Below are 26,416 nucleotides of genomic sequence, written 5' to 3'. Positions count from 1 at the left end.
GCTACAGGTTTAGTAATTGAGGTTAGCTAATGGACGTGGGTTGGACGGATACAAAAAAAGACTGCAGTGTTAATAACATGGGAGAGAATCGATAGCCGGATAACCCATCCCAACACTTGGAAAACGTCGCCGGTGCTCTATGAACCGTGACAAACAACAATCGAGACCGGTGGCTGCCACCAAAGGGCAGCACTCAGAAGATTTGAACGTGGGGATTTTCGTCAAAATTTGCACTAGTCCCTTTAAACATAATCTATTCAAAGGCCCTCTCTCCGTGCGCGCTAATCCTTTAAAAAGAATAAGTGCTTTTCATGCCTGTTGTGTCACCTTGTTGTTGGTGGTGTGCAGAAGTATTAAAATGTGCAAAAATCAAGGAATGAAAGGGGGCAGGGCAAATAGACGCACCGATTAATGCGGAAGCATTGCATTTTTTATTTTAAATAAAATCTAATAGATTACGATGTCAGTGGTGCAATAGCACATGCTGGACATGAATTGGCAGCCCTTTGTCAATCCACTGTTGGATGAAGGCTACTCCAGTTGATATTGCTACTATTTTTACTTTACCAGGTAAGGGCCACTGAGCTATATAGCTCTTTTTCAGATGCGACTTCGCTACAAATGATAAGCCGATGAAGCAGCTTGTCGCGTGGAAATGTATAGCAGCCAAATACACTAAACTCTAAATGTTTTTTTTTATAAATGTGAAAGGAAAAACTGGAGGACTCGGAGAAAAATCCACGCGACCACGAAGATAGAGAGAAAGAGACATGCAAACTCCAAATATACAGGCGTCTGGATCGGGATCGAACCCACGGCCTCATGTATACCAGGCGAGGTAGTTAACATTTTGCTGCCACGGCACCTTCAGTTTTAGGAATTGTTTGGCCATACTTCATCACACTGGTCAGTGAAAATTGGTGAGTGACTCCACCAACCCGTACTGGGGGTTTGGGACCAGGTCATATGTCACTCGCCACTGTTACCACTCTACCCAAATAGTGGTATCTCATCAACTCTCACAAGCAGGCTTGGATAGAACTTTGATGGGCGGCCACCAGAACGTGCCAGGCGTGGGATTGTGAGGTGGCCAGGAGATGGCAGTGCTGAGTGTCACCCCGTCTGTTGCAACTTTGTTATTCTCTGCAAGTTCTCTGATTTCCTTCCACATGCAAAGCCAAACGCTTATTCACGATATTGGGCAAACATTCCAATTCAGGATGCTCCTGAAACAGATCCTTGAGAATCCACTTTTTTTTTACTTTACCGCCACTGTCAATTGTGTAACATCTGAAAAATTGAAAATAAGCGAATATTTCAGTCGAGAACAATATACAATAAGTCAACGTTCGAAGGGCGACTGCTTGAAACGTTAGCTTAATTTTATACACAAATATATGTATACAGTATTAAAATGTACACGTTCGTGTTAGTTAACGACGACGGCGGCAAAGTTTAACTCTCGTTTTGTTTTTGTCCATTAAAGCATTCATGCCACCATGACTTGGGGCATTCACAGTCCGAATTAAATGTGTATTCCAGCTCCTTTTAGCCGACGGCAAAACAACAGCTTGTGTTCTCTAAACGCTCCGGTATCTTAACCATTTCACCGGCAGCTGCCAAGGCACACAAGATGAAAAGCAACGGCACAATGTTCATCCAGTAACTTATCCCGCGGTGATTTTACAGAGTGATGGATTTTCATGCTTTGGACCCGTGCGAAAATGATCATGCAAACGCCGATTCTTAAATAAATTCCCTGCAGTTGTCAAATTTTTTTTCTGAGCACAGGCGTCGGACTAAAAACATTTGTTTTTAATGCCGCGGGTGCAAGAGTTCATTGTTCACTCCTTGCGCCTTTGGGGTAATGGCTGGCGGGTTGCATACTGCACATACTGAAGCAGACTAATTTTGGACAACAAAAAATATTCGCACTTTTATACTTTGAATGAAGATTATATTTTTCTTTTTCTTGGACAACGAATTACACGCAAACATGCTTCAAATAACCTCTCTCGTGCTACTGGCTATGTGAAAGCTCCTAATGATTGTCTGCTTCAGACCGCATTGTATGCGTTATGACCCGGAGGTTGATGCTTGGTATTTTGTTTGATCCAAGTGATAAATCATGAAAGTCAGCTTAAGGAATGGTCACATGTTGAAATAACCATAAGGGCTGAGCGATGAGTTGGAGGAAAAGCACGCAGTGAGTCACGTTTGCAGTACGTGTGAAAAGTGGTCATTCGTTAGGTTCGCCATCTTACTGTCGTTACAATGAGCTGCTGCGATGGCTGAGATTTGTGTCCCGTTTTGGTTCGCAGCGTTATTGTGATAACAGTGCTCTTGAGCCAGGCGCCGGAAAAAGACGCACACCAAAAAAACCGCTGTGCAGTGTTCCGCAGTCGCGGGTGTTTTGCGTGACCGTATTCAACTGCAGGGCACAACATATACACGTGCATTTATTTATATCGTAAAAAGTGAAACGCATTGCCCATTTGTGAAAGATTCTTATTCACAATTGTAAAAATCCATATAACAAATGGCATCACATCCAAGCCCATCCCACATCAAAGTGAATAGTCACAGCTTTGATGTCTACACTGCAGTATTTTATTTTTTATAATTTCTGGTAAGAGTAATTCACCATTATTATTATTATTCGCCTCTTAGTTTCCTAAATAGCCTTAAAAGCATTCAACCACTGGGACTTCACTCGGGCCCACGTATACAAAACAACACGAAGGCCAGCCTCATTGGCCTGAGAAAGGATTCTCTCTCTCCTTGGCAGACACTGAAGGCTCACCATTCCACATCGAGTGCGAATTTCCCCAATGCCATTGCCCGGCGGCACAAAATCATTGCGAATTTGCGTCGCCGACACCTGATGTGGCATTGCCTTCTACGGGAGTCCAAGCGGGCAATTGGGCAGGAGCCTGCGCTGGAGGTCATTCTGCGCCGCGTCTGTCTTGCAGGGCCACGTGGCTCTCCTCCGTCTGTTTGGATCTTGCGCCGCTCGTCAAACAAGAGGAGCCTTGCGGCGACGCAAGCCAGAGCTACGAAATGCAGCTGGCCAACGGTGGCCACCGCCGGCTGGCAGCAAGATAAACAACAGCCACAACGACGGCACAACAAACCAACAATTCTACGAAACGCACAAACATGCGGCAATGTCCGAAGTAAATGCATTCGCGCAATCAGTGCTGTGGCTGGTCAACACAAACTGGTTTTTGCTCCATATTTGTTTCTAGGCCCCCCCCGCCACTCCTCATCTCCCCCCCCCCCTCGCCTCCCTTCCACCTCCCCCGCCCCCCAATAGTTTCACGGGTGAAATTTGCCGTGAAAAGTCACTTTCTTCGAGTGACCCGATGCGAAAATCTGCTCATTTCGCACAGAGCCCAGCTGTGTGAGGCAGCGAAATAACAGAGACACGAGTGGAAGCACCTGTAATTTGCTGCGGCTTGTTAGTCAACGCATGTACCCCCCCCCCCCGAACAGAAGCCCGACATCGGTGTTTTTGGTCCAATGACGGTGAAGCCAAACAGCACAACGGCTGTTCGGCCCGTTGTGTTTTCTTTTGGCCGGTGGGTCACTTGTCCGTATGACAGCTCGTCAAATGCTGCGGGCTCAAACAGAACCGTATGAATTATTTAAACCAGATCCGCCCCCCCCCCCCAAGCCAACAATCTCAATGTCCATTACACCGTTATTTATTTATTTGCTTTTACATTCATTGCTTCATGCCCGCATGTGGTCATGGTGAGATTTCTCATTACATGGGCAACATTTTTGTCAGGCGAAGTCGGCTCGTGCTTTTGAACAGTTTTGCGCGCGCGCGCACACACACAAGCATAATGCAATCAAAGGGGATGCACAGCCAAGGAAGAGATGTATGGAGAGAGAGAGAGAGAGAACAAAAAAATGGTATTGGAAATGGAACCCGTATCGTTTAGCTCCTGTTTGATGCCAGCTTATTGTTCTGAATATTTTGAGATCCAAGGGCACGGCACAATAGGGATCGCTTAACACCGCTGTGTCAAGACTTCATTATAACGTGTGAACTCAACAGTTACAGAATTGACATCACCCCTAAAGATTAGGATTCTGAGGGCGAAACCATAGCATTGATTAATAAATTGCACAATAAAACGGGCAAATTTACGAGTTAATGCACTAATTATTTTACTGTTTAGCAAATGGTTACATTAATTGACTGCACATAATTGGTGTATTCATTTCACAAATTAACTACATTTTAATACAACAGGATTGTATTTGTATGAATGTTTTTAAATGTCCAGACATGATGACGCAGCCTTGGATCCGTGTGAATGTGGCTTCCGTCTCCACGTACTCTTACCCCGGCTATAAACGAAGCCAAACGAAGGTCGTGTCTGTGTATGTGAGCGAAGGCCGCAACGACCATCGCTTCATTATTAATCACTTGCACATTTTGTCTGGGCCCATCCCCCCCCCCCCTGCAACGACTGCACACTGTTCGTATATCATCACAAATTTTAAGAACACCGCAGTAGATCGGTGAGTACGCACGCGTCCGTCCGTGCGTGTGCGCGCACGTGCGAGCGGTCGTTACGATTTCGTGCAACAAATAATTGCCCGCAGGTGCAAAAGAAAAAGGCAAGCCTTTGTTGCTTTCGGCCATTAAAGCCCTTGAGAACGTTTGCAGGATGCACGTCGTTGATAACGCCACTCTGGCGTGCCAACGGCACCAAGCTGCCATTGCTCTGGGATGCAGCGTCGAGCGTCAACCGGGCTTTTAGATTCACCCGCGGACCTGAAGCACGGGCTAGAGCTCGTCGTGTATTTTATTATTTAATAAAGGTGCGCGCGACAACGTAGCGAGCTTAGGCGAAATAAAAACAACCCATCACTAGAATATTGTGCCAACGTGTTTTGATGCGGGTACGAAGATCTATCAGTGAAGCTGAGCCTTTAGCAAGGAGGGGGTGGGGGGGGACTTAGCCCCCGATGAGACAAAGATCCCCCGTGTAGCCTGTAACAGACTGTTGGGGAAAGTGCTGTTCGCGAGCACCTAGGAAGTTCAACGCGGCACACAAGGGGGTGAGTAGCCAGCACCACGCCCGACCACCTTTGTCTCACTCGCGGCAATGTTTACACACCGCACCGAGTACTCATTTGAAGCTGAGTCGACCTAGGAGAGGCCAAGGATCGGTCCAGATGATCATTACTGGTGTTGGCCTTGAGCGGGAATCAAAATTAGGTCACCGGGTTCGTAGCACAGTAGCGTACTCACTGCTACACTGCCTGTCCCAATAGCAACAGTAAATTGGTGGCTCTAAAATCGGAAGGACGCTGACACACAGCTTTAGAATATGTTGAACAGCTTCCATTACTTTATTAACCGTCTTATTTTGCCATGTGTGGTGACTCGCACCTGGAATAGAGCACCGTGGAGGCAAGAGTTGGTGGATCACAGAGAGATCTGCGAAACTGTGAAACCCCACTTAGCTGGGAGGTGGCCTGGAGGTGGCCAGGAGATGGCAGGACAATCAATATCTAATTCCCAAATATCCCCAGGTTGTCTCTGGGCACTCTGCTCCACTTCACTTGCCTCCCGCATTCAAAACCATTCTTCAGAATCATAATATTTATTTATTAAAACTGGAGGATTCCGATGAGCTAGGGAGCTTTTTTTCACAGTTGAACTAACATGATCCTACTTATTGTTTTTTTGCGGTAAAGTCACGTATGTAGAAATACAATAAAATTATATTAAAACAAAAAAACAATCACGACGTTTCGATCACAACGCAAGCGATCTTCATCAGGTGTCAAGAACAAATCACGGAGGTAAATACAACAAAAAGATGAGAGACGAGAATTCAACAAACCTGAAAAAACATTATGTGAAGCACATCCAGTCAGGCCAACAACACAGTTAGACACTTCCTGGCGGACCACGAATTTCAGAAGAGTGTTAAATTTCGCGTTCAACCTTTGGATTGCACATACCAGCATAGATAGAATGAAAAATACGAGGTACACGGTCAGTAGAAATACATATACAAGTCCACCAAGAGGTAAGGAGGGAGGAAAGACGGACAGGGAGGCAGAGAGAGAGAGGGGGGCCGGAGGGATGAACAGAAGCTTAAATAGGAAATACGGTTGGAGGGGGGGGGGGGGGCCAGAGCGAGAGCGGCAGCTCAAACACGCACATCTTACACATAGAAAACGGCAGCTCAAAAAAGGACCACCTCTTGTAAATACAAAACGGCAGCTCAAAAAATGTCCTTTTTTGAGCTGCCGTTTTCTATGTGTAAGATGTGCGTGTTTGAGCTGCCGCTCTCGCTCTGGCCCCTCCCCCCCTCCAACCGTATTTCCTATTTAAGCTTCTGTTCATCCCTCCGGCACCCCCTCTCTCTGCCTCCCTGTCCGTCTTTCCTCCCTCCTTACCTCTTGGTGGACTTGTATATGTATTTCTACTGACCGTGTACCTCGTATTTTTCATTCTATCTATGCTGGTATGTGCAATCCAAAGGTTGAATACGAAATTTAACACTCTTCTGAAATTCGTGGTCCGCCAGGAAGTGTCTAACTGTGTTGTTGGCCTGACTGGTTGTGCTTCACATGTTTCTTAGGTTTGTTGAATTCTCCCATCTTCTCGTTGTATTTACCTCCATGATTTGTTCTTGACACCTGATGAAGATCGCTTGCGTTGTGATCGAAACGTCGTGATTGTTTTTTTGTTTTAATATAATTTTATTGTATTTCTACATACGTGACTTTACCGCAAAAAACAATGAGTAATTTTATGCAGTCACGAAAGCTTTAATACTTTATTATTAACATGATCCTCTTGTACAGTGTTGAAATGTTAATCATGCGTATCTGAAAAGCACATTTGAATAATATTTATTCGTAGTTTGTGATTGATTTTTGTTTGCAAACGAGACACGGTGCCTGGAAATTATCTTACTGCAAAGTAAGTAAAAAAACGATTCAATTCCCTTTCATCGGCATCTTGCCAACAGCATCTGGTAACTCTGCAGCATTTGTTTAGCAGGCTGGACTGCTGATGAGAGAGTCGAAGCTACCGAATCATGTTGGTCTGGCAAGCCAATGGGTCGATGGACTACAACATAATTTAATTTATACGAGGAGACACAAAACCGAGTTCTGCTCATGTATGCTTTTTTTTACCACAATGCACCACAGCAAATTGTTTGGTATGCAATTTAGTCTCGGTATTGTTTCACAATGTTACGCATAAATTTTGATTTAAAGCTTTCGTGACTGCAAATTTTCTTGCCGTGGTTTTCACACCTGATAATTGCTTGTGTTGCAGTCGAAACGTCGTGAGAATTGTATTGTTTTATATTTGTATTATTTTATTGTTTCCCTTCTACGTGACTTTACCGAAAGAACCAAGAATATAATGTTACGCATATCAACTATGAAACCCCATGCATTTTGAAATCATGCAATTACCGTTCTCAGGAAAGAAAAACAATTCAAATTCAATCTAAAAAAGTACCTCAGGACGATCGTCAATGGCAATATTTGCGTGCGACAGCGCTCCATAATGTGGGCTGACGTTTCAGGAAGTGGCCCTTCGTCGCAGAACAGAGACCATTTGCCGTAATTACCGAGAGCTCGTGCGCCATCGCACTCGGCATCACAAAGGGAATGCATCTTTTTCCCCCCCATTTTTCGTTGCGCTGGGGTTAATGCCCCGTGCCAGCCTTTTGTTCAATCAGCTCGCTGCCACGGCAACCGAGTTTTCAACTAGATTCTGTCAGTTGTCATAGCAACTCGGGCTCTTCAGTCCTTGGAAAGAGCCGAGCGCACGAGTGCAGAGGACCTGAGACGGCGATTTGCGACCCAGGGTTTGGACGCTCAAGGGCACAAATTGCTGAAATTGTCTCCCAAACGTAAATATATATATACAATGCAGCATAATTAAAGCACTAAATTCATCAATACATGTATGACAACCACTATTTTCTTCCATTGCTTTGAACACCGATTATTTTGTCCGTGTAAGGGGTAAACCATACACATGCAAATGATTGGTTGCTCAGCAAAAAAAAATACTCATCCCTCTGCCTGTCTCGAATTACGTTAACTGCTAAAATACTGTATTGATTTTTGTCCGTTATCCCATCAATATAAGTCCAATTGTGAATCTGGCGTCATGACATGAGACTAAGTTTTACTTTCAGGGCTCTTCCAGAGCAGTGCATTAATCTGTACGAAAGAAAACAGCCCGCAGAATAAGATATCACAGAACTGCTTCTGATAATCCCTTCGGTCACCTTTTTTTTATCCACACGCTAGGGGCTGCAGATTCCCACACAACATCTTCTCGTGATGTGATTATCTCATTGTCGACAATTTTTATTTTATTTTTAGTTTTCAGTGACGGCATTGGCCAAATTAAGTGAAAATCCAAATTGAATCAGAGTTTTTCGTGCGTCCAGTCAACGGTGACCTGATGACAAATATTCTCATTGAAACGTGTCTTCAATTAATATACAATACAAAGGCCTGAACGCAAGCCCCATTGGGCCGTCATCAATCCCTCGCTTCACATTCAGTGGCGCGTGCGTGCGTGCGTGCGGGCGGGCGCGCGCGCGCGCGTGAGCGCACACCGCACAATATATAACAAAGACACCACGATGCTCTCTCGCTCGTCCTCACATTTTCAGTATCTTTGATCGTCTACAGGTGCGGGCCCACCTGTGTGTGTGTGTGTGTGCGTGCCCTCGCTCACAACGAACATCCACGTTTGAGATCGTTCATGTCAGTGTGAACACCTGTGAACATTCGCTCACGCAACGACGGAGGAAGAGAGCTGGAGTGAGTTTAATTACTCGTCGCAGCGCCTGCCCGCGTGCTCCCCATGCATCCGTGCCTGGCGGCGGTTGTTTACGTGTTGATTCACGCGCGCCTATTGTGCGCCTTCATGCCCACACGCCAGGGCATGCCATGTGGCGAAGGTGCCGGCCGATCTAGAGCAGTTTGTGAGCACAGCGACCATTTATACGGATCTTGAAAACTGCAATTTCACACTAAATATTCCTCCGAGCTGTAAGCCCATGCATGCAGAATGGTCCAGCCGACTGAAAAGAAATATGGTTTTATTTTTTTTATTTTTTCTCCGTCAGATTACAGCTTGTAAGTCAATTTTTTGTATCTCGTACAATCTCGATAAAATGGGAAGGCAAGCCACAATCTGCCAGAGGCAGCAGGCACGCTCTCTCGAGTTTCCTTATCCACACAGCCCGATTTGTGGGTTGATGCTCCTCATAAAGTCTTCCCACCAGCATGCACCCCCCCCCCCACACACACGCTCTCCTCAATTGCTGTAATGCTTAATTGGTCAATTTTCCATTCATGAACAATTTCGCAAAATTGTCATGGGAACCCATGAAACCACGTGGTGCCTTTGCCTGTTCAGGGCCCTCGTGCCAAGGCTCGGCTCCCAGGGACGGTCTCTCTGTTATTGTCAGGGGCTCCGTCGTTTTTGAGCGTTCTCCAAACTGAAAGCCGAGCATCCGAGGCACGGGCGAAGCTTTTATCCTCATCCCCGGTGGCCGCCACGCAACGGTCGCCCGAGAAACTTTGCACAAAATAAATCGCCAACAGCTTGTTTAGGGGGGAAAACGTACAGTTTTTGCCTTGGATATTTGTAATCGATTTGGTTGAAAAGGGAATGTGTCGATATTCAGCGCTACAATGAGATTGTGGATAGAGAGGAATGTTAATGATTTGATCGTATAAGCCATGTACAACAAGTTCATTGAAAGCCACGTAAATATTCGTTGGAAGGGCACAGCCGTAGCGCACATGTGCGTGTGAGTACATCGGGCAATCATCATTGGAGGTGAATCTGTTATCAAAATTAAAGGGGAAAAAAGAGTTGATCAAGATCGAGTGTCTTTGGAAATAGGAACTTGAGAGTGAAAAGCAAAATACCAACGTGCCTAAGAGGACATTTCCAACTCAGTGCATTGCACTTGCGATAACATGCGGACCGGAAACAGGGACACTCACAACGAAAATGTAAGGGTGATTAAAAAAAGCTCGCAAAAAGCATAAGTGCACGCTTGGTATTACGCTGAGCGACTGAAGGAGATACACTTGACTCACGTAAGAAAGTACTAATGAGAGACATGATATTGACTGTTCGGAGAATTGAGTGAGCTTTGGGAAGGACACATCGTGTGCGAGAAGGGATGGGGACTGATGGACTAGGCAGGTCATGGAAAGATAGTCGATGGGGAATGCATGAGAGGAAAAACCGAGTTGAGGCTGGTTTAATGAGACTCGCGGACACGTGGGAGCGAGCCATTGTTGATGCCATTGTCGAAATGTGCGTGATCCCAACGCCGTGGACATGTCATAGCTGATGAGTTCAACAATACTTCGCCATGCTGGTCAGTGCAGGTTGGTGCAGGGTGGGACCCGGACGGGTTTAGATATCACTCGTCATTGATGTTAGCCATGGTCTGGAATCAAACTAAGGTGGTCAGGCAGGATAATAGTGCAGTGTGCTAACCACTGCACCACTGGTCACCCTGGTCATTTGTAAGCATCACTTTACGTCGTTACAATGCAATTAGTTACGCATAAAACAACGCCTCTACGGTACATGAAGGACACACGGCCTGACATGTACGCATGGCGAATTGCATTTAACACTTAAACAAATTGATTATTAAATTGTACGTGAAAATTGTCAATTGCAATGGCATTTAAAAATGTGCGCTCTCTCATATCGTGCACTCTGCAATTCGTCAAAATGACGGAAGCTCCTGTCAGCCATGTGCGCACACTTATCGAGCAAACCCCAGGAACACTCGCTCCAGTGCAGCGTGTGGCTCAGTGAAACATGCACAACATCCTTCCAAGTTCCTTACCTTAGTAAAATTACAAATAGCTCATCAATGCTTTGGGCCGAACATCACAACGCAAGACCCTCCTGAAAAAAGTCTTGAGTTTTAGTGAAACTTTTTTGGGTAAAAAATAATAATAATAAAACGTGGGCGGCAGAGTCGTAATCAGCGTGCCTCACAGCAAGAAGCACCTAGGTTCGCTTCTCGACTGAGGTTCCTTTCTGTGTGCAGTTTGTACGTTCTCTCCCCCTGCTCTGCATGGGTTTCCTCCCGGTTCTCTGCTTTCCTCCCAGAGCTAATAACGTAAAGCAGAACCTCATTGGCGTTAAAGAACCTCAACATCCCGGTGGATGACCCTCCTGATATAGAATCTGCGGACTCTGCGTCGTTTTCCCAGGTAAATAAATAACTAAGACAAAGATCCCCCGTATAGCCTGTAACAGACTGTTGGGGAAAGTGCTGTTAGCGAGCACCTATGAAGGCCAGCACGGCACACGAGGGGGTAGGCGGCCAGCACCACGCCCGACCGCCTTTGTCTCCCTAGTGGCAATGCTCACACACCGCACTAGCTAATCATTTGAGGCTGAGTCGAGCTAGGGGAGGCCCAGGACCGGTTCAGATAATCGTCGCTGGTGTTCGCCATGAGCGGAAATTGAACCCGGGTTGTCGGGTTCGTAACGTAACACGCGAACCGCTATACAATTGCTCCCCCCAAAAAAATGCACATATACACACATATTATTATTATTGCTTAACAGGAGTGGTGGGCAGATATTAGCACACTGCACTATCAATCGAGTATCCCGAGTTATATTTATGGCAGTGGCTGACAGTGTACTGATATTTAACCCAGTTCTGGGTCACTGCCTTCATCAAGTTTTACTGACCAGAGTGAAGTATGGTCAAAAACAACTCCCATGGCCTTGCCCAACATGGGGAAGGCCTTCGTCCACCAGTGGATTTACAAAGGGCTGCATATTATTGCTTAATATTTAAAAAGGCAATGACTATTGATTAAAGCAAATAGGTACGCATTTACAATACAATTTTAATTAATGGAACGTGAAAATGTCAATGGCTTTCAAGATGCTGTACAAATAAATGGGGGGAAACCTGTAGCACTGAAAAAACGTTCAATTGTTTCAAACGCATTTCTAAATTGTGTCTTAGCAGGATATGAGGGGTAGAGTGCACGGGACGGCATTACGGTGGGATAAAAATTGAGTGTGCAGGAAAGAGGAGGAGGAAAAAATGTTCAGCCTGAACCTTAACAAACCAGAAGCCTCTTGCATCCAGCGCTGACAAAGCACTACAGCTACAGTACGAACAGAGCCTCGGCGTCCTTTAAGCCGCGGTTATTGGCTCTGACATTTCAGAATCAACTGGTGGGAGGGCAGTGTGTATTACCCCTGGGGTCATCAACACTGCAGTCCATGACTCTTCATCTACTCCAATTAAGCTCCCCCACAGTCGGTTGAGCGCACAATTATCACCAATCACCTCGGAGGATGCAAATGCAGGAATTCTCCTTGACATTGCTCGAAAAAAATAAGCCCTTCCATATTAACATGCAAAAAGCCGCCGAGGCTGCGAAATGCCTGCTGTCTATCAGGCAGGCTATTATTGTCTCCAAAATAGCAAACAGGGTTTGATAGGCACTGGCTAATAGTTTAATAACAAACCATGCTTGTAGATACCCTTGAGATTGTTATTACTGATCTTGATCGTGACTGCTGCTGAAAGAATTTTCCTTTGTATGGTTCCCCCAGCTCTCTGGTGTCTGTAGCACCAAAACGACGGTTAAACCTCATTAATACTTGATGCGCTCTCCGAGAAAGACCTTCACAAGTGGGTTGTTTTCCCCCAAATCCGGCCACACGATCCCCGCATAACGCTTGGTCCAGAGGCGCGCGTTGGAACCGTGCAAACACGTGGTGGGGATTGACTTCTCGAAACAAAAAATAAAAAAGCTAATCTCTCTAAATTTCACATTTTGAGAAGAGGTGAACACGTTTCCGGCCCGCTCAAGCGGACGCGCACCTCCGTCGTCACGCACGTGGCTCGCGTGCAGAAACACGGCGCTGGTGGTAACGCGCGCGTCGCAAGGCTCCCCGACGCGAAACGGACGTCGTGGAGTCTTGCGAAGGTGTGGAGCTGCTGCCAAGCGGTGGGAGGGAGGGGGGGGGTGGGCAAACGCTTACTCATCACCACCAGGCCGTCATCGTCGCGGCAGTGTTGAGAGTAAATTGTAAATGCGGTCAAACGGTAAAGGGTGCGCGACCGGCAATTCCTTGCTTAGGTCACCGCTGGCGGAAGGGCCTCTTGCTAAAAGGAGCTCGAGAGAGAGAGAGCAACGCTAAAGAGTGCTTTTGGCCTACTCTTCCATTGCTGGCCAGATATCGTGGAAGAGGTGGGAGTAGCCACGCGTGATTGCACCACAGGCGACCTGTCGATTGACTAACTGTGGTTTGCCCATTTATACTGCAGCTGGGTGGACAGAGGAGCGGGGATTTAATAATGTCGCCAAATTGTTCCAACTGCTAAACGCACGCAAACTTGAAAAAAAATATTTTACCAGTTAAGGCCACGCTGATCTATATAACTATATTTCAGAAGCGACCTGGCCACAAACGATAGCCCAACGAAGGGGCTTATCACGTGAAAATCTATCGCAGCCAAAAACACTCTGAAGGCACGCTTTCTAAATGCGGAGGGAAACGCCGGAGGAAAGACCACACGACCACGGGGAGAGGGAGAGGACACGCAAACGCCAGATATACAGCAGCAGGCGTCAGGGTCGGGATCGAACTAGATCGAACCAGGTTGGGATCGAACTGCTGCGCCGACAGATCAAATGGAAGAGGCAACCTCTGGATCTCAAGTGGAACGTGCCAACCATTGCTCCACCTCAGCATCCCTGTAGAGCAACAGCGCAGACGATATTTATATATGCACAATACGGGGGGTGGGTGGGAGGGGGTTGGATCGCGTAAAAATATAAATGTGTCGCTAAACCCGCCACCACCCGACACAGCCAACTTGTAAGGGTTGTCACGTAAACAGAACATGCCAATTCATCACTAGTACAGCACTAGTGTGTAGTGTAGTGTACAGTAGTGTGGTGTATTGTGTATAGTAGTGTAGTGTATAGCGTAGTGTATAGTGTAGTATACTAGTACAGCACACCGGCGTGTTGGAGAGCCAAGCCGCAACATTTACGATCTGAGTATTGTACGAGGTTTTTGCCAGTAATTGCAACGAGCTTCATCAGACGACGGCCAGGTTTGTGGAGAAGTCCACCTGTTTCGTTGTAGGTATAAATATACACAATGACGTTTTTCTTTCTTTCAGGGAATCGTTCCATTGGCACAACATCACGATGAGTGCCCAAAGGAGCCAAGGTTTTTTTTTTGCTCACGATTATCGTTCGGTGCCCCGTGAGAGGCATCCAAAGGGCAGACCACTTCGACCTGCGGCAAAGGGGCCGCGGAGAGGCACGGGGAGGGCTCCTTTATAGTGACAGGCACTAAAGTGGCGGACCGCACTCGGTATTGCCGACGATTATGTGCCCTCAAAGCCACACCACTAACTGCCTCCCGCCGTAGCATCCCCACTTATCATAAATTCACAATTCGCAGCAAAGCCGGCCGTCAGCCGTGACCGCGTTGTGCCTTTCCATTTAGAATCGTAATAACTGAAAATAAAACACTCGACACATTCGTCATTTACACTGTTAATGGGCTTAGAAAAAAGAGTTTATAAAGTGTGACGTTTTAGGCAATGGCCCTTCTCTACGGTGCTTAGAGAGGCCGGAGAGATAGTCACCAAAAAGTTTAAAAATAGCATCGTGTGTGTGTGTAGGTCGACTCAGCCTTAAATGAGTACCTGGTGCGGTGTGTTAAAATCGCCACTGGGGAGACAAAGGCGGTCGGGCGTAGTGCTGGTCACCCACCCCCTTCGTATACCGCGCCGGCCTTCATAGGTGCTGCTCACTAATAGCACTTGCCCCAACAGTCTGTTAAGGCTACACGGGGGATCTTTGTGTTTATATGTGAGAGGTAAGGAGTCACACAAAGGGCAAAGCAGAGGAAGCTTACTCTTTGGTTCTTTCGGTAAAGTCACGTAGGTATACAAAATAAAATATATTTAATCACGACGTTTCGGGCGCAACACAAGCGTCTGTCAGCATTCCCATTGCGCGTTTCCTAATCCCCTACCCCACACCCCCCGCTGTATCTCTCCTCCCTGGCTCCTCCCGCCTCTCCAACCTACATAGCCTCTTGTTACAGCAGCCCTTTTTGCCCACTTCAGAAATTGTTTCTTGCTGTGGTTGTCCCACCTGATGACGGACGCTCGTGTTGCGCCCGAAACGTCGTGATTAAATGTGTTTTTTTTTATAACTACCTGACTTTACCGAAAGAACCAAAGAGGATGGGATCCCTGCAGTCACGAAAACTTCAAATCTACAGAGGAAGCTTCTCTGCTCATTGCTCCGCCCCCCTCCACGGACCCACCACCTCTTCAAACTTATTTGGGCTTTCGCTCAGTTTGTTGTGTGCTCTAATGACATAATTGTTTCGTAAATGTGTTTCTTCTCTCCTGAATGTGTCTTATTACTTATGAATCCGCGGAGGCACAGTAAAGGTGATTGTTGTTTGTTTACAGATGCCGTTTCTCTCGAGAGGATGCCGCTGCGTTTTCTCGCCAAGTTAAAGAGGGAAGAGGTCTGGCGGTACGCTGATTTCAAACACGGACGTGGTAGGTATCACGTGGTAGGTATTACATGGTAGGTATCACGTGGTATGTATCACGTGGTATGTATTACGTGGTAGGTATCACGTGGTATGTATCACCTGGTAGGTATCACGTGGTATGTATTACGTGGTAGGTATCACCTGGTAGGTATCACGTGGTATGTATTACATGGTAGGTATTACGTGGTAGGTATTACGTGGTATGTATTACGTGGTAGGTATCACGTGGCATGTATTACGTCGTAGGTATAACATGGTAGGTATCACGTGGTATGTATTACGTGGTAGGTATTACATGGTAGGTATCACGTGGTAGGTATTACGTGGTAGGTATTACATGGTAGGTATCACGTGGTAGGTATTACGTGGTATGTATCACGTGGTATGTATTACGTGGTAGGTATTACATGGTAGGTATCACGTGGTGGGTATTACGTGGTATGTATCACGTGGTATGTATTACGTGGTTTGTATTACGGACAGTTTCTCTCACGGAGTAATCCGTTCAGCTCAACAAGGCACGATAACAGAGTTTTATCGCATTTACCTGTATTTGACAATAAACATCCGTAACGTTGCATTCAACAAAATTACGTCTCATCCGATGCTTTTTGTCGGGCAACTTTTCCCCTCGACCGTAATGCAACCATTTTTGTATCTATTTAAGAACGTTAATAATTATCCAACATCTGCCGCGGTTTAATGGTTTGATCAGAAAAAGGCCGCTTCGATCTCCGAGCACGACAGTCAAATCATTGGGCAGCTTTCTTAGGCACTGAGACCAAGAGTGGGCTCATTCATACCCTCGAGTGCAGTGGTTCTTAACCTGGAGCGCACGCAACCCTCTGTGGTTGTAAGAACCACTGCTCTAGAGGGGCTCTCAAAAACTCCCTCTAGAGGAGGCTCTTCCAACAGCAGTGCTGTGAGCAAGCAATTGCAGGGCTGCGCCTTTACCACCCGTTTATCTCATTCTAATCCGGGTTGATGGCACTCACTTGCTCATAAGAAGGGGTTGGCGGCTCGCACGAGGATGAAAGCGGTCTGTATGAACCCACTAGAGTCCCAGTTGTCTTGTTGTTTTCATCCGTGCAGCTCGCGTCAGCCAGCCTTGGTGTAAGAAAACAAGAATCCAGTTGGTTTTTGGACCAGAAATTTACGGATAATCATGAACCTGCTCATAAACATATGCCCTTTAAAAAAATATACAGATTCCCTGGAGGGCCAAGCAAGCTGTAACGGAACTATTCAGCCCAATTATAAAGCTCGTTTTACAGAAAAGAAGGGAGTGGCTCCCCTCTCTTCTGCGTTGATCCCGTGATATCAAAACTGTTTTGAGGGCAGCCCAGCTGGCTGGGGGTAGGGAACTATGCAGCCCAATTATGAAGCTCGTTTTACTAAGGGGGGCTCCCTGCCCCCAGCCAGCTGGGCTGCCCTCAAACAGTTTTGATATCACGGGATCGACGCAGAAAAGAGAGGAGCCATTGCTGGAGTCTATTGCTTCGATTAAAAAAATCTGTTTTTATTAATTAGAAGAAGAGACTGACAAATTCATTAGAACTTTGGATAGTGTAAATCCAAACCAAACGTAATATTACATATCTTAATTTATCTTAAAATGCAGAATCACCTCCCCTCCAGGGAGGGGAGGGCGGGGAGGGGAGGGAGGGGAGGAAGGGGAGGGAGGGGAGGGAGGTCCAAACCCGTGGAGCCGTACAATAGGGCACAGGACCCACGCTCTGCTGTGGGCCATGCCAGGAACAGCTCGGCACGGCTCAGATTAGGTTTCTAATTGTCGTGGAATGGCAGCAGCTGTCAGTGGGCCTTGCCGCGCTGTTCGCACGAATGTTGTCAGAGAGAGTTCAAGCCCTGCTCTAGCGTTGAGCCTGCGAGAGTGGGTGCGTGCGTAAGGAACAGTCTCTCTGACAATCTCTCGTTTCAAGAGACTTGCACGGCAATTGCGAACGTTCGGAATAACCCACGGCCTCCTCTGGGCGAACGTACAGGTGTGTGACATTTAAAAGCATAACCAGTTTTTTTTAAAGAGAAAAGGCCAGTTAGACCCAAAGGCTCAGCACGCCGCCCCCCCCCTCTCCCCTGCCTTATAATTTCAAGAATTTTACTCTCACCAACGAACCCAATGCCCCCACCCCCTCTCCTCCATTCTCTTAAATATTCACGAGATGCAAACTTCGCGCTATTCCCCACCACGAACGCCTGTGTAGAATTCCGCAAACGCCCGACTGTTCCAGAACGTGTCCCATCGTCGTTGTTGAAACGAGCCAACGGAAGAACCTCTCCACCACGGCGGCACACCTTGCCCTTTCCAGCCGCCCTGAAACGTTGTTTTTCTCTCTTTCTCTCCCTCGAAAACGAGCACCGTTTGCGTCCCCACTGGATCTGACTATTCCGTATTCGGCGTAACACAATTGAAAACGGTTTGTCACCTGCCATGGTGACGACCTCGAGGTGGTGTGAACGTATGCGTCGAGCCAGCTTTAGAAATGTTGATGTCTACCGTGACCCTGTAGCGTGACCTTGGTCCGAGTGCGATATCTAAAAACTCAGTGTGAAACGAAATTTGACAAATGTTAAACGCTGAACAGAACGAGTCGCGATACGATCTGCTTTTCTCTAAACGTGAATTTTGCACTGACTCTCACCTCGTGTGTGTATATATACATGAGTAAAGGCTGCGAATGCCGATCACTTTATTCTTGTATTCATACACGGTATACATTTTGTCACGGACTCCTCCAACTTCTGCCGGCCGTTTATACATCATCACACGAATCTGGAACATGTTGAAATAAGGAGACTGCAGCAGATCACTCACTGTGTGAAGCAGTCATTACACTGTATTGAACATAGTCATTGACTCACTAAAAATGTTTAGAAGGGGGGCTGAACCTTGAGTACCCCCCCCCCCGACACACACACACACCAATTACTAGAGGGTTGGTGCCTAACGAGAAGAGTGTGTGTTAGGGCTCATTGATGGGTTCATATCTGTGTGTAGTCAATTGTCAATCAAACATTGGGGGGAGGGGGATTTACGTCGTGCCAAATTAATATCGTGGATACCCTCTATTCATCAGGGGCCTACTCAATTATCTGCCTTTGCGATGCAATGGTTGATCGCGATTCAGGGTCATGAATCAAGGATCAATTTCACCCAGTTTTCAGCCAGTTTTCCGCAGATTGTTCTATCCACATCATGTGATGGAATGAGATTGAATCCATTCCGAAATTTAACTGGGCAGTGCTAGGAAACGGCCCGCAGAAGTAAATGTCACATAGCTACTTCTGAATATATAGTTAAGTGACTTGTCCACGCCAATGCGAGGACTTTCCCACCTGCCCTGCTCCAGGTAAAAACGTTCATCACACGGTAATCCAACTGATAACGTTCAATCTTTAATCTAGAATTTGGCCAAATTCAGGGAAAAAATAATTTTACGGTCTCAGTCACTGATGACTGAGGCCGTGAACTCGCTAGACTTGACAACCTATTTCAGTCACAGGTGGCTACTCGTATTAAAACCCAGGATATCAGTAGTGGCAGCTCTATGCTCTGACCTCTGAGCCAACTGGATCCCTCTAAGAATCCATTCTTTTTTAGCATTGTGATAAATGTAGTGGCTTCCAGTGGCATGAAGGGGTCACGTGAACCTATTACTTACAACATGAATTGAAGTGCATCGATTGTTACACACGTGATTCGATTAATGAATCGTGAGCTAGAGAATCAATATTGATCGATTAACCAGTGCGTTGTAACCTCACCTACTAGTTTAATTCATAAAATACAGGCCCATGGTAAGAAATAATAAATGTGGTTTTCCTATTGGTCATCACTCACCTGTGGCATCCCTGAGGGCCCCTTTCAGTTGTGGGTTCCCTGCAGAGGATCCTGATTCAGTCCTGTTTCAATATCACCTCTCGGCATCCTCCACCAGTAATAAGACCAGTCTTGAAGGCTCCAATCTTGTAATTAATCTCTCTAACTTTCGCCAATTTTTGTTGTTGTAGGTTGCTGCATCCTCCAGTGCTGCATCCTCTGCCGTGATTCTCATGCGAGCCACGGCGCACCACGGCGCACACGTGGTGCGAGATGAATATGTATTCGACCGCCTCTTGTTAAAATGTATTTCATCTGTTTTTTTTTCTCTCTCTCTTCAAGAACATGGTTTTTAAAACTATTGCACTGGGGCAAGTGTACTAAATAAAATAAAACAATCATAAGTACCCTTTACCGAAAGACACAATTCCAATAATTTCCACTCATCGCCATAATGCAATGTTCTTTAAGCGTGTGTTTAAATGAAAAGTTGAATACTATTGTTGTACGAGGTTTTTTTCACACTTGGAGGAATGTTGTTCATCAGGCTGGCTGTGGAACTGTAGAATCCCACAATGCTATTCGTTCAGGTTGGCGTGCCTGTCAATCGAATTTCAGGATATACAAACAATCCTAAACTCACCTGAGAAAAACAAATGGAAATAATGTGTTAAAGGTAAAGTTTCAGCCCTCCAATTGCTTGGTCACACCGCCGCTGGCCTTAAGGCCTTCACTAAAGAAAACTCAAGAGAGAGGGCTTCAAAAGGGTATTTGGCCTATTCATCCAGACATATTGGCAGACGTCGGCGTAGCGAACACTCTCTACACTGCTGCACTCGTTTATCCTGCCGGGTGAAAAGACGAGTCTCGTGCACCTTTGATGCATCGCAAACACTCATCGTCGCACACTCGGGCCCTGTACACCCCCGAGTTCCATCGTAAACCACCGTCAAAGCCTCGAGCGAGCTCGGATGCAGCGCGCGTGTCAACGGCGGCGTCGGCCGCCCTGTCCCTCGCTCGATGCCGAGTTCCAGCGGCTGTCGCCAGCGGCGGTTGACTTCTTGCAGCCGATCCGATTGCCACAGAGCGGCAGACATCCACTTCCACTAATCACGGCCATCATTGGCAGCTTTGTGCTCATTAGCTAGCCTCGTCGTGGTGCAAACGACCGGGGAGATATAGTTTAACGTGTACAAACGAGGTGGACCAGGAGGGACATACTTATAATGACGAATGTGACAACTAGAAAAAAAACCTCACTGCATTGCACAAAACAGCAATAATGGCCACTAAAATGTGAGGTTGCATGGCACCATGTGATATATATATCTATCTCGGTGCTTGCTGCACCTTGCTTCAACGAGAAAAATCTCCACGGTTAGATTTCTAACCTTGGAAAGTTATCACTGCAGCAGAGGTGTTATTTACTAGAGCAAGCCAATAATCCTGCACAGTGTGCTTCAGCAGCACAATACATAAATCTTCCAGTGTTGTGTGGATCGGGGGAGGGGGTGGTGGCTGCTGGTGGTGGTGGTGGTGGAGTAAGAGGCTCAGCCCAGAGTATGAGCAAGCAAAATTATTGCAAATTACAGAACTTACTGCAACGGGGGTTTCGAATCGAGTTACGCTTCCCCCCCCACCCCTTTGCCGACGCGAGATTTACCGCGGACAGAACAAAGTGCATCGGGGGGAAACATTCGTAATGCATTCACTTACCGCCTGCGCCGTGCATATTAAACCGGAATAATGTTTCTCCTTGGGGTCCCGCCTTTTTGCGGTATCCATGCACCCTTCCCCTCGAGAGAGAGAGAGAGCCCTGCATTACCCCATTCAGTCACGGGGGCGACCCGCTAACATGATTGAATCTCTGGAAGGTGCCATTCTCTGTAATACAAGGATAGAGATGGGGGGGGGGGGGGGAAATTGGCTTTCATTAGAATCGACCATGTACTGAGAAAGGGCTCTGCAAATCAATCCAGCCGGTGCGTGCTGCCTGAATGTCCCCCCCACCCACCACCACCACCATCAGCCCCGCGGAAACAATGATGCGAGTGCCGTGCGCGCAGGAGGACGGCGCTGCTTCTCATAGGCCCCCCTCGTTTGGCCCTTTTATTATTGTTGTTGTTGTTGGCAATCGTCTGAGGCGGGACCTAAGCCCGCTCGCGCGTTTCTCCCTTTGTTGGTTCCTCAACAAAATGCAAATGTTGACCTACGGAGTCTTTTTTTTTTCTAAACCAATTTCATCTCGAAAACAAAAGCACAATGAGCGTCGTGCATTTCGCCGCGTGACTTGCCAGTGCCGTGAAGAGATGGGACACTGCGGTGCTGCGCTTCTAATCAGCTGTCTCTGCTTAGCACCTTCAGTTGCTGAATTTAACTCTCTCTCTTTTTTTTGTAAATCGTGATGGGTGTTGTTTGGGTTTTTTTTACCTCTTTTTCACCTCTTTTTAAACCTCTTTTTTACCTCTTCTGTTTTTTCGGCTGCGTTTTCACAAGAAGGTAAATGCGCTTACAGACTAAAGGATGTGGTGAAAACCAGGATGTTTTTTTCTTCCTTCTAAAGTCAGAGGGCAAAGGAGGTCAACAAGCATTGCTTTTGTGTTTTCGTTAATGGAAGCTCATCAAGGGTGATGCGGGCCTTTGTAAGATGGCTAGAGGGAGGCTTTCCAGTAGACGCTTTGCATGCACAGGTGCACATGGCTCCAGTACCAACAAATGCTCTGGCCATGCAGAGCACGCGATTTTTTTGGTGTCGGGTGATTTATGCGTGGGCTCAAGCGTACCCAGTCCCCTTTCTCCCTTCCATCAGAGAATGACGCAGCTACTCCAATTTTTTGCCACGTGCAAAATTGAGGGGCCATTTTTGTACCGTGTGTAAAGCGTCACAGCGTGAAAATAAAAAAAAATACCTTGACAAATGTGACTTTTAAGAAAATAAATTAAATAGAGTACGACGTTTCGATTGCAACACAAGCAACCGTCATCAGGTAGAACTACATTTGAGAGAGAGACAAAACACAGACACGGAGACACACGGACAGACACACAAGCAGAGAGAGAGACAACACAGAGAGAGAGAGACTCTGTGTGTCTCCGTGTCTGTGTTTTGTCTCTGTCTCAAATTTAGTTCTACCTGGTGACGGTTGCTTGTGTTGCAATCGAAACGTCGTCCTCTATTATTTAATTTACTTTAATTCTACGTGACTTTACCGAAAGAACCAAAGAGTAATTCTTGCAGTCACGAAAGCTTCAAATCAAGTTTGTGACTTTGAAGTTACGATGAGTGTATTGATTTTCATTTTTTAAACAAAATTTTCACCTCACACTGAAAATAGGTACGGAGTATTCTATGGAAATTTATAGCAAACGCTATTCATTCATGCAAATGCAATTAATGAATCAATGGCAAGCGTTCGCTTGCTATTTTACTTTGTTTATCCATGTGACGCCCTCTCTGCGAGAGTTCCACATCGCCAGACGACGTTTATGGGAAAACAAAACAATAATCAAAAGGGGGTTTCCCTCCTGCGTGTTGCTCGTTATGGGTAAATGGTTCGGCTAATGCTAAACCGACAGCGTTGAACAATCGCGGGCAAATTGACAGGCACCTATGCATGCCTAACCAGGTGCTTAACTGCACAATGAACGGAGTAATTGTGTTCGGCTCTGCCCGTTTGAATCGAGTTATTGAATATGCAGTGTCGCTGCATTGAAGGCTGATGGTTTAAATTAGCACCCGTGTAATCAGAAAAATGATTAACATGTCTACCGCCGCATAAAATACAACCGTAAGGTGCTGTTGTGTTTTTAAGCTTAGGCGCGGCAATACTATTTATTCTATGATTACGCGCGTAAACACAACATATTTATGGAAAGCAAGCAAATGCCCAATTTTATATTCATTAGTCATGTTTAGCGGCACACTCATTTGTAAAGGGCGTTAGATGAGACTGCAGTCTTTTATGTGATGATTATTTTATCCTTCAGCTTTGTACACTTTGTTATTTAATCATTGCTTCGTCTGCCTTTGTTGCCTTTTTCTGGGAATAACTAAGAGAAATTAAAATGACAACACCTCAATTTGCATGGCCTAATGTGCCAACAATTGTGATCCGTGTAACGGTTACGTGAAACCCAGACAAGCTGAGGTTGGTTTGATGTCTCGCCGTCAGAGAGCGACCTAAACCCTTTAAGGAGAACACACACGGAGCATCCTCTGTCCAAATCGCACGGTCTCCCACCGCATTTTTCACACTTGCCAAAATTCCGGCTAAGTTAATCAACAACTAAAATGTAATAATCTGGTTTCTCTACCCGTCATGAAAAATTTGCACTTTTCAATTAGCGATGCCACGCTATTGATGAGTCCTGTGCTGCGGTGTCCGGCGCCGAATGAATTCAGAATAATAAATGATTTAAACAAGAGATAGTTCATACTCTTTGGGTCTTTCGTGACCTAAAGAGTATGAATTCCTGCCGTCACGAAAGCTTCAAGTCCAAGATTTAAGAGATGGTTCATTTTGCTGATTTATTTTGAGAAAAATTACTGATATTTTGCAGCGCCTTACAGCCATAACAGCCAATGACTATCACCACGATCGTCAGCCATGGTCAGTCCACCGCTGGATGAAAGCCTCCCCAAATTTACACCATCTCTCCAACGTTCGTGCATGGTCATTCACTTTGCACCTGCACACTGATTTTATCGCTCCATTTCCTCAGAGGACGTGCTGTTGAATGCAATTATATTCCTTCACTGACACTCCGTCAGTATTCTTCGCGACCGGATGTCATTTGTTCAAGCTACGTGTTCCGAAAAAGCCCAATTGCATGTCTTATAAGATTAAATTACGTCTTTACTTGTTGCGTACTCTTGAATTTGTGTGTTCCTCTTTCTGTCTCTCGAATGCATTTCAAGCATGCATCTCTCCGTGCTTGTATGTGCACTTTTAATGTTTTGTGAAATGTTAAAGTTAAAGTTTCACAATTGTCATCGACCATGTCTCTGAAACATCTATCATAGCGGGTTGTACACACTGATTAAAAACTTTCGTATTTAGACCCATTGGTACCAAAATGCCATGAGTGCGTTTATGTACGACAACAATCTTGATTAATTAAATAAAATATATGTTTTCAATATACAAACAGCACAATTATATATGGTATGAATAAAGCTCGAGAAAGGACATCAAAGAGTTGCCACCTGTTAGTAATCTCCTTGACAATCTGCAGACTTTAGAAAGCACATTTCGCATATATTTACACAACCTATCATCCCCAAAGAAAACCCATTCCAGTATTTGTATTCTTTTAACACCAGCTCCACTCTCTGGAGTTTCCCCCCTCCCCCACCGACCCCGCACCCCCTTTCTTCGTGTTCATCTCTGAGTTGAGAAAAACAATTGAATAAGAAAAAGTTCCATATCACAGCAGCGACAGACGGACCGCAGCAAGGCGACTCTTGAGAGCGAGCGTTGTTTGTCACACTGAGCGACGTGGGTCGCGTCCGGCTTGACCACACGGAAATGTGTCAAGGCAGCGGGACTCCGCAGAAACTCACTGTGGAAATGACTTCGAGATGGGCGCAATCACAAGGCACCATCCTACCTCGCTCTTCAGGCAGACACAACACTACCACACTCGTGCCGACCTCTTCTGAATGTTGTACCAGTGCAGTACGCGGTGCACTCTTAACCCTCACGCATGCAATTCCTCCAGTGAAGGGCTGATATTCAAATTTAGACTTGGCTTTGGGTGGATTTCATTGTCTACCAACAGCTGCTCCATCACTTCCAGCGATAGGTCAACATTGGGTGGGGCTTTATACCCCCATTTAAAATAATTAGCAAAACAATCCACTGTTTTTGTTTCGGAAACAAACTTCATGTAAGCACGACAGGCACTGCCCGAAGAGGCAAAGGGTTCTTATTTTCGAGCCATACAACAAATGCAATGCATTAGGGCCTCGGATGAGATTAAAACAATATGTTCAAGGTGCAAACCTCAACACACGCATGACAAAATACGTGTATTGTCCGGCACGGTTTGCTATTTAGCCGAGACTATTTTTGTTATTGTAAAAGCAACTGTAGATGGGTTTCGGGGGGTTAACACCCACGATTTCTGGATTGTGTCTCGTTATCTTGGTTTGTTTGTTTTTTTCTTTCTATTTTGCACTCCTATCGTGTTTTTGTTTTATTGTTTGTTGCTGTAACTTGCTGACATGCCCATACTGGATAGCTCATCGGATTCCTCTTGCAGTCTCAATAAAGCTTCCGAATTTGTGTCACGAGGGTACATGCCGGGCACGGTGCAGATTCGAACGAAATCCCAAAAGGCTCTTTGTCCATCCGCAGCTTAAAAAAAAAAAAATCCGACAGCTGTATTAGAAAAATCGTATTTCTTGTGATTAAAATATCAAGCGCTTTTCTTTTTTTTTTGCTAAATGCCTCGCAGGGGGGGCTTAATGAAACAATGGCCCCTGAAATCCAATCAAGAACGTCCACCCCACGCTGTCAGCACCCCGTTGGTGAAGATTCGCGCGCGCAACGGATTCCGCCGGCGCCTTCGGTTTGTGCTGCACAGTAGTCGCGTTTGAGCACTTTTTTTGTTAGTCCATTCCGTGGCATCTGTGCGTGTAACAATTTCGTTTTTTTTTATTCTTATGATTATAATTGAGATAATTTCTTCTGGGAAACGTTTTTGATTGTATATATATATAAAAGGCGCTCTCTCTCTCTCGCCAGTAAAGATATGCCAAATCACAGAATGAGAAGGAATGGGAATAATTGTTCTGCGCATAAATGGTCTCTGGCAGATCTGACCCACTTTATGTTTACCTCCCGTGCAGCCGGTACGTTCCCCCACCATGGGGCTGTCACGGTACACGCGGCCAAATGCGTCGGTCGTGTCCCCCAAAATAACCCGGGCGGCGTTTGCGACGA

At 46.0% G+C, this 26,416-nt stretch overlaps 1 protein-coding gene and 1 long non-coding RNA gene across 12 annotated transcripts in view; one reads left to right on the top strand and one right to left on the bottom strand.

Moving 5' to 3' along the window:
- Positions 1-26,416, bottom strand: part of LOC116948983 (receptor-type tyrosine-protein phosphatase delta-like) — a 614,820-nt gene that overhangs the window by 412,519 nt on the left and 175,885 nt on the right. For 8 of the 11 annotated variants that reach the window (XM_076071860.1, XM_076071866.1, XM_076071855.1 and 5 more), the window contains one exon: positions 16,627-16,738. The exons of 2 other annotated variants lie outside the window; for them this stretch is intronic. In XM_076071860.1, the coding sequence (XP_075927975.1) occupies positions 16,627-16,634 (8 nt within the window). In that variant the 5' untranslated portion in view covers positions 16,635-16,738. Of the gene's footprint in view, positions 1-16,626; positions 16,935-26,416 lie in introns of those variants that run through there. One more of the 11 variants, XM_076071856.1, reaches the window with a different exon arrangement.
- Positions 2,189-20,782, top strand: LOC116948986 (uncharacterized). The gene is made up of 3 exons (XR_012945968.1): positions 2,189-3,176; positions 15,543-15,635; positions 19,661-20,782. It is a non-coding gene; the product is annotated as an uncharacterized LOC116948986 (long non-coding RNA).

The sequence above is a fragment of the Petromyzon marinus genome, chromosome 35 (genome assembly GCF_048934315.1).
Source record: "Petromyzon marinus isolate PM22_M1 ecotype Great Lakes invasive population chromosome 35, UKy_Petmar_22M1.pri1.0, whole genome shotgun sequence".
In the NCBI taxonomy this organism is placed as follows: Eukaryota; Metazoa; Chordata; class Hyperoartia; order Petromyzontiformes; family Petromyzontidae; genus Petromyzon; species Petromyzon marinus.
Note: the sequence above shows the minus strand (reverse complement) of the source record. Positions and strands in the feature narration are given on the sequence as shown.